At 36.5% G+C, this 8846-nt stretch overlaps 1 protein-coding gene across 1 annotated transcript; it reads right to left on the bottom strand.

The window, feature by feature from the left end:
- Positions 1-7348: 7348 nt before the first annotated feature.
- Positions 7349-8532, bottom strand: LOC145127127 (uncharacterized). The gene is made up of 2 exons (XM_079062380.1): positions 7797-8532; positions 7349-7446 (listed from the first exon to the last, which is right to left on the bottom strand). Exons 1-2 carry the CDS (start codon positions 8530-8532, stop codon positions 7349-7351), a joined length of 834 nt encoding a protein of 277 aa, XP_078918506.1.
- Between the last annotated feature and the right edge of the window lie 314 nt (positions 8533-8846).

The following is an 8846-nucleotide window of genomic DNA, read 5'->3' as shown; positions in this document are numbered from 1 at the left end:
AAATAAAGTGAGTTATCAGTCCTAAGTCCTTCAAACCTTAGTTATATAACTATATATGCATTAGACATGGTTTTGACAATATATAAGTTTGAAAGGGTTAAAATAAAAGTTTTGGTATATAAAACAAGTTTGGTAAAGACTTTAGTTTTGTAAAAGAGTTTGATAAACATTTTGAAATAGTTTGTTTGACAACACAGTTAAAATATAGTAAATCCATTTATTTGACAGTTATAAATCACATGTGATTGATATAATAACTATAATGTTTCAACTTGTATTCCCCCCCATGAAAGCATTTAAAATCATTTGAAAGGTTGATTGAGGGGTAGGAACTCACCTGTAGTGAGTGGTTTGGATGGAAGTGTTGGATAGGATGCTAAGTGTCAAGTGAGGACTTGAGCACACACGAATCCTATTTAACATATAATGACACATATATGTATCTAATTAGTGATTAAAACTAATTAAACAAGGAAACACCCTAGGACATAGGGTACACTTAGATTTAAGTACTACAATCACATGGGATTGCATACCAAGGGTGTATGGCCACCCTATATAGTTCACAGTCCAAGTGTTCACGGTCCTTGGAGTTTACGGTTCTTGGGTTCACGGTCCATTGAGTTCACGGTTCAAATGAGTTTACGGTCCCATGTGTTTACGGTCCTATGACCTTATGGTCATAAGGTTTACGGTCCTATGACCTTACGGTCATGGAGTTCACGGTCTAAGGAGATTCAACCGTAAACTCATCAAACCTTGCACAAATGATGGTTTTCAAGGGCTTCGTTCAAAGGCATCGGATTCTAGGGATCATACTTAGCCTTAGGAAGGGTAAAGGCCATAAGAACACCCTTTATAAGGGTTTACGGTCTATGAAGATTCATAGACCGTAAACTCTTTTGTTAAAGTAAGGAGTGACGATCTTAAGTCCAAAATGAAGGATTGTAACTAGATTCATGAAAGGGAAGATGATACTTACGGTTTTGAAGGCAAAAGGGTGTTTTCGGTCCAAAACACAACCATGTTCTTGAGGATCTTTGATGATATAGATAAAAGATGAAACCCTTGGGTGAATCAAGAGTGAAACATGGATTTAGGAAGAATCTAACACACAAAGGAGGAATCACTTACTTGTTCTTGAAGATTTGGAAGGAAAAGTTTATGCTTTTTGAGGGAGAATCGGTTCTAAGGCTTGAAAGAGGGAGAATAATGGCTGAAGTGATCACCCTCCATATATATAGGGATGGGTTTACGGTCACCATGACCGTAAACTCATTGGTCTTCACCGTAAACTCCCTTTTTGAGGGGGTTTACGGTTGTAGGCAGTTAAGAACTTAAGCTGCTATTCCCAATCTCTTATTCCTTGGAAGTACTAGGGTTAGAACACTCAAAACAGGTTCCAAACAGTGATAACTGGAAGCCAAATGAGTCTAACACTGATAGGTTTAATTAATTAAACAAGCTTGGAAATTTCAGGTTGTCACAGTGTATACTTGCAGTTCTAGGGTCAGGTATTTTTTTTTCGAAAACTTTGAACTAGTTAGGTTGTCCCTAGAAGCATGCTGCAACATGTCGACCCAAGCCTCCATTGACTGAATGTGTGTTTTCAAAAGCTTTATTGAAATCTTTCATTAAGAAAATTTCTTCCCAATCAGGCTTATATTCACATTAATCCACTGAGCTACCTTACTCTTCTCACATGAGTTAAGAGTTTACTGTTTTGTCCAAATATAACAGAGGTACAATTCGATTCTCAAACCAATCTTTTTCATCCCAAATTTCTTACACAATGACATATATCCATGAGATCTTTGATCAAACCAATCAAGATTTAGACATATCAAAACTCTGTGTTCATGATGTGGATTCATGAGACCGTGATGAAAGTGAAACCCATTTTCCAATCTTTTTAAGGAATTGACGGGGAACTATGTTCCAGATTTTCACGAAACATTTGTTTTTGTACCAATTTTTCAATACTCAAAATCATATTCTTTCAGTTTGAGAGATCTTGATCAAATGTTCGTAACCCATGACATTTGTTTCCCAACAGGATCCAACTAAATGTTTATTTTACGAATATGATTTTCGTGTGAGTATTAATTCTTATCCTTTGTTACTTCAAAAATCATCCAATGCTACTTGTCACTGACTACACTGGTCAAACAAGTAATTTCAGTTACAATTACTCACATTTATGTTAAGTGTTGATATGTAACGAAATTTTTAAACCACCCACGAAGCTTATTCAAAAGAGGCCCTTCTATACTTCTCTACAAGTATTTGATTGTAATTCACTGGAAACCACTGAAGCAGTTGATCATCTCTCTTGATGATTAATGAAGCAACCTTTGCATGGGGTTTAACTGCTTTTATGTCGAAAATTTATGTTTCGACATCACAGATCCAAATTTTTCGTTTGTTTGCTTCTTATCTTATTTTTTGACACACTGCACTCACGAAATCCTTGAGGTTCTGAGTATTACCAACTCAGGCTGATGATTTTGACAGTCTGGCATATGACTTCGCTTTTCATCCTAAAAGTGAAAGAGCCTTACTTCCATACCGAAGGTGTGTGGCGGTTACTATTCTATTGGGGTGTGCAAACATGCTGTTTGACAAGACGCTTTGTATTCTTTTCGGGTTTCAAGGAGATGTGATGGTTACTTTATCACGCATGGCTAGTTTATCGGTGTGAAGGTGCGGTTTTCAAGGTGCCACGTTGGATTTCATTTAATGTTGATCCCACTTCACATTCAAATTCAAAGGTCACTTATAAAAGGGATTTCAAGGGTTCTTCATTCGGTTACGCTTTCTCAAGAAAATCCCCAAATTACCAAAGATCTCTTTACATTCTTCAAGATTCAAACCCTAATCATGGCTAATCCTACTCATGCTGATGCTCCATCTCAAACTACTGAAGATGTTTCTTCCCAACCCATTATGAAAATCCAAAGCACAAATTATCAAGTAGAGGGTGATGTTTCTATGTACCCTGAGGAACTGCAAATGTTGATCATAGCTTTGAAACATTCTGTTTTATCGACTTCGATGTTCAACTCTTTCGATGTTCCGTTATCCTGACTATCTCTAGCAGGATCCACAGCAACCTACAGTAAAGCCCTAGATGTAGTTACATTCAACCTGGTGAATGACAAGAAGGTTCGTCTTTCCAAGAAGTTATTTTGTCAAATTCTTGATATTCCTAATTCTCCACCATACTATGTTCTTACAAATGATCAAGTCATCCATATGTTCAACGAGATGGGTCATCAACTCCCACTTACCAAGATCAGCCAGTTCAAGAAGTTTGGTCTTCCTTCTATTTGGAATTTTCTTTTTGGTATCTTTCTTCGATGTCTTACTGGTCGGAGTGTTGGATTAGACAAAGGAATAATGGAAGTATATGTCATGGTTGCTGGTATTTACTATGATCTTGCTGTTGATTTTTCTACTCAAATGTGGAAAGAGTTTTTGAAGAGTGTGGAGAATACAAATGTTGTACAATGAACTTCATGTGCACGGTACTGGAGTTTAATTCTTCGTTATATGTATGAAAAAGAAGGGATGGAGGTGCGTACTGATGAACAAAAAGTTGAGTTTTTGAAGTATAACTTTCCAAAGGAGATTGAGGATGATGAAAATGTGTTTCCTAATGTTGCACGGATTCCAGACACAATGCTTCAGCGTGTTGAGCCAAATAATCTGGTGTTACTGGCGTATTTGGCTTCGATTAATCCGAATGTTGAAACAGGAGTTTTGTTGACCAAACTAGATGAAGGTTCTTCAAATAAATCTCGAAGATCTAAGAAGGATGATAAGTCTACAACTGAGAACACTGGGGAAGTTTCGAAAACTATCACTGAGCCTGTTGAGACTGCAGTTGTCGAACCTCATACATAAACTCTTCCTTCGAAATCTGGTGTACTTAAACGAATCAAGAAGAAAGATCATCATTCACGAAAGTCTCCAGAAAGTTCTTCAAGTTTTTCTCCTTCATTCACTCGAAAGGCTCATGTCACTCATAAAGGAGTTGTTATTCGTGAAGTTCAAGCCCCAGTGTCCCCTTCTTCAAAGAAACGAAGAGCTACAGATATGGCCAAGCATATTTCTAAGAAGACTAAAAAGCGAAAGATGGTTCTTCAAAAAGAATCTTCAGAAGAAGAAGAAGTTCTCAAAAATCCCGAAGCTATTCTTTCAATGCAAAATTCGTCTCCTAAGCAGACTGTGGTCATACCACCTGAGGTTTCGTTAACCAAGTCATCTTATGAGGAGGTTCGAACCTCAAAAATTGTTACACATGTATCTGATACGGTTGTAAATGAACCAAGTCATCTTATGAGGAGGTTCAATCAGAAAATGGACATCATTGCAGATGCGGTGACAAAATTTGTCAAGTTAAATGAAGCTTTGAGTCCTCAGATTGCTCAAATGTCTACTCATGAAAGTAAAACCTTAACTGAAATAACAACTTTGTTGAACGAATTAAAAGCATCAATCTCGAAGCCTGGATCATCTCCTCTGATCACACCAGAATTTTTATCACAAAAATTTCTTTTGTTTGAATCAGTTCGTCGTAAACAATTGGCACCATTGTCTCGAATAATCAGTCTCCTCCCAATGAATGCCCCACCAGTTGTTACAGGGGTGCAAGGGGGAGAACAGGTGAAGGTTGGTAAAGGAGAAGGTGCATCTGGTGTAATAAATGAAGAAGCGAATGTAGTTGTCAAGGTGTACACAACTCAAATTCTGACATCAAAACCAACAGTGTCGAAAGCTGAGCCAGTAAGTTCAACTGTTGTTACTACAAGGCCAATTACGAAAGGCATTGTAATCGGTTCAGGTGGTGAAGGGGGAAGTAAGTCAAAACCTAAGGAGACTACTATAAATCAAGATTGAGGGAAGAAGATTCTTGTTGAAAAATCCAAAGAAGAAAGAAAGGCTGAGGTTGAGGCGGAAATGGAAAGAAAAAGACAGATTGCAAGCATTCTAAGGCTTCGACAAAATGATCCTCCGCATTTGGATAAGGGAGATCCAAGTAAGCTGCACAGTTATGAGAATACCGAAGCCAAAGTATCTTATAATGAGATGTATGAATTTGAGAAAAAGCCCAGGAAAAGCTATGCTATCGAGAATTCTGATCTGAATCAACTTGATTTTCCCATCAACGAAATGTTGTTTCTTTCTGCACAGTACAAGGTGGTGGAAAGATTTAAGAAGAAGGATGATTTTATACACATGAAATTAAGGTTTCATGCTGTCTTGGGAAAAGATCAGGAGGATGTTTGGTCATTAGTAAAGATTACACAAGTGCTCGACATTTCGAAAGGTGAACTCTTTGAAAATATGCTACAAAATTTTTGATATCATGTAGTAAGGGCGAATAAGGTTCCTTTCGAGTTTTTTGTTGCTGTTTTCCCATTGATGAACTTGAATGACTTGATTCAAGTTGCATACATACTCAAAGACATTGATGTTTCAAAACTTCAAAATACCAGCAAAGAGGAGTTACAATTGGGACTCAGTCACATCAAATTGTTTATAGACAATTATTTTGATTGTCTAGCAATGACCAATATTGAGTTGTCAGTTTCAATTGAAAAAGAAATAACAGTTCCTCAAGAAAAAGTGTTTAGTGAAGATCAATTGAAGAAATAAGTAGATGGTGAAATTGGTTTGAAGCCATTCGGAATAATTTTTGTTGGGAAGAGTAAGAAGGGAAAGCCATCAAAGTATTTTTCCAAACAAGTGAAGTCGAAAGATATACAACCGCTCATTATACAAACTTAATTGTGCGTATGCATAGTTGTAAGAAGAATAATGATGGCGATAAACTTGAACTGAAGAAAGTGATGAATTGGTACGCTGAGATTCGTAGAACATTACATATAGCAGATCAACTTTTGATCAACTGATTTCGACATTGCTTACAAAGTGGGGGGTTGTTGAGGTCGAAGTTATGTTGTAAGATGTCGAAATTGTAATGTTATTTTACAAAGGCATTTTTTGTCGAAACTGAATGTCCAGTCCTTTGTAATTTTTTGTATGCTTTATTGTTCTCCTATAAATAGGGGAGTTACTTAGAGTTAGATAAGAACTTTGAGTCAATCTTGTCTAGTTTTCTCTCTGTAATTTTGAAGCATAATATGAGCTGAAACCAGATCTTATTTACATTCGGTGTTCATAATTCTCATTACTCTGATTTACTTTACATTTCTCGATTCAATACTTCATCAGTGTGTCATCAATATGGTCAGCAACCCCATATGCATTGCAGTGTGCATTGAAAACGTTACTCCAGAGGTCGTAGTTGCGGGTAAAGAGATCGAGGATGAGTGATACATAAGTTTTAATGTTGGTGATGTCGTACGCCTTGTGTGTAGGTTTTATGGAGGAGCTGCTATCAGCTGTCATGTTGAAGAAGAAAGAAACAACAAACAAGGGAAGAAGAGGAAAACGTCGAGAGAAGAGGAGATTGATTTAGGAACAGGATCAGCTAGGGTTAGAGGTTAGGCCTGATACCATGATAATCTGTAAATTCCATTGCCATACGACTTCATTAAAGAGAGTATAAATACATGAGGCTACATGAGCCAAATACATACAAGGGGCTAAACAATACAAGCCTAAATACAACAATGCTAAAGTATATCGTCCAACAGAAGGTTCCTCTTGTTGTGATCCCTCTTTTCTTTCACCACGTTCATGTGAACGGTTTCCAACTTACATGATCCTATATCCTTCTATTTTCTTGGAACAAGAAATCTCTACATATAAATAGAGGTAGGGTAAGCGTTCGGTGCTCTTGAACGATTGACCATGGTTGAATAAAATGTGGTCCCCTCTCCCTGTATTTACAATTTTCTTCCAATAGGGCATTGCACAATTTGATATTAGCTTTTTTTATTGGTTTAATCTATCTTGGTTTCTCAAAATTGCATCTATTGTGACTTTTATTTTTGTGTCTTTGATTGTTGCATTTCATTTTGCAGATAAATAAGATGAACTTCGATGTTGATGAAGAGATGAAGGTAAAATTCTCATTCATTTTTTTCCTATTTCTTTACCATGAACATGTTTCTTACTCTATGCCTCTATAACTGCTTACAAATTACATAAACTTATCTATTAGATTATCGATTTGGATTCAAGAGAAGGGAGATGGAAGAAACCCTAGAAGAACATATCGATTCATTACACAGGCTCCAGTTATCTTCATTATTGTCTTCATTTTTCAGTTATCGGACAAGAGTATCCTTTCATTTGTTCATGTTATCAACGATGGACAAGAAATCGACCAAAAAAATATATGCCAATGAAGAACACCCACCCCAGGTAATTTATTTTATCTTACTTTCACCATGATGATGTTCGTGTCTTTTATTTCCGTTCCACTTTTTCGCCTCAATCTCTTTTCGTACGAATTGGGGGTTTGAAGATTTCCTAATAATATAACTTAATCACACTAACTGGTTCGGTAATTGATGTAAGTTGTCTAAAACACGGAGGGTTTTGGAGGTTGTTGTATGTGGTGTTAGATTAGAGGGATTAGAGTGCGGTAAGATCCTATGAGGCACCTTTTACCGCAGTGAACACCACCCCTCCTATGAAATTTGGGGTGTGTGGTTTGCAATGGCCGACACAGAAAGTTAGGATAACGATGGCACCAAAAAAAATTCCGAAAAAATGTAACAACATAATTTTTTTTTTCAAAGTACTAGTACATTAAACTGATCGATTACATCTTAATATTTTAATTTGACATCTACGGGTACACATTTTTTGAAACCGACCCATTACATCTTTGGTCTTTACTTTCATAAGGGCTTCTTTTCCAACATAATAAATTATGTCATCATTCAAAAAATCATCACCTATTTTGTTACGCAAATCCGTCTTCAAAAGCTTCATCGCAGAAAAACGTCTTTCGATTGTTGTTGTTGCGACGGGTGAAACCAAAACCAACTTTAACAACCTATAAACCATAGGATAAGACCGATGTTTCCCCATTCCCACCATCAAACGAGAAAGGTATGAAATTCCTAGCAAAGTAGTGAACCGAACATCATTTTGCAAAGAATGATAATATATCTCAAGTTCACCATCAAGTTGCATCCTCTCCACATCATTAAAATCGATTTTAAACAACTCACTCAACTTTAACAACTTTGTTTTGTCAAATTTAGCAAATGAGTCACAAGGACTCAGATCCCCCATGTATTCTACTAAGGTGCTAAGTTCACTAAATTTGTCCTTGAATTCTTTAATTAGCATATCCATAACCGTGTTGAAAATTTCAACTTTAAAATGAAATTGATTAGTGACTTTAGTCGTACGGCCTCTCGATGTGACATAATTTTCCGTCATATCGACAATATTAATGTTATATTTTTGAAAAAAGGAGAATACCTTCGATAAAAGTTTAGCAAACTCCATGTCTCTTGAAGACTTCAATGCATCCATTGTCCCTCTAACCAAAGAAGTCACATCTAAAATGTCTTGATCTTTTTTTTGAAGATGCTTTGACATAACATTTGTGCGGTGTAAAATTTCATACCTCAAATGTAAGTAAACACGAAATCAAATGTCTTGAAATATCTTAAGATACCAAATGATTGATTTTTTTTACTTAAAGTGGATCCTTCCTCTTCGACAGAAGCAAGAACATTAACAACCTCCAGAAATATGCTCCTCACACTCATGATTGTTTTGAAATTTGAACCCCATCTTGTATCTCCTGCTCAAATAAGAGAACTCTCTTGATTTAACCCTCTTCCGGTTTTAAGTTCACCATTTCCAATTGACTTTGCAACTTTTCTCTTTGACTTTCCCATAACATGTCT

The sequence above is a fragment of the Lactuca virosa genome, chromosome 7 (genome assembly GCF_052849685.1).
Source record: "Lactuca virosa cultivar CGN04683 chromosome 7, Lactuca_virosa_CGN04683_v6, whole genome shotgun sequence".
Classification (NCBI taxonomy): Eukaryota; Viridiplantae; Streptophyta; class Magnoliopsida; order Asterales; family Asteraceae; genus Lactuca; species Lactuca virosa.
Note: the sequence above shows the minus strand (reverse complement) of the source record. Positions and strands in the feature narration are given on the sequence as shown.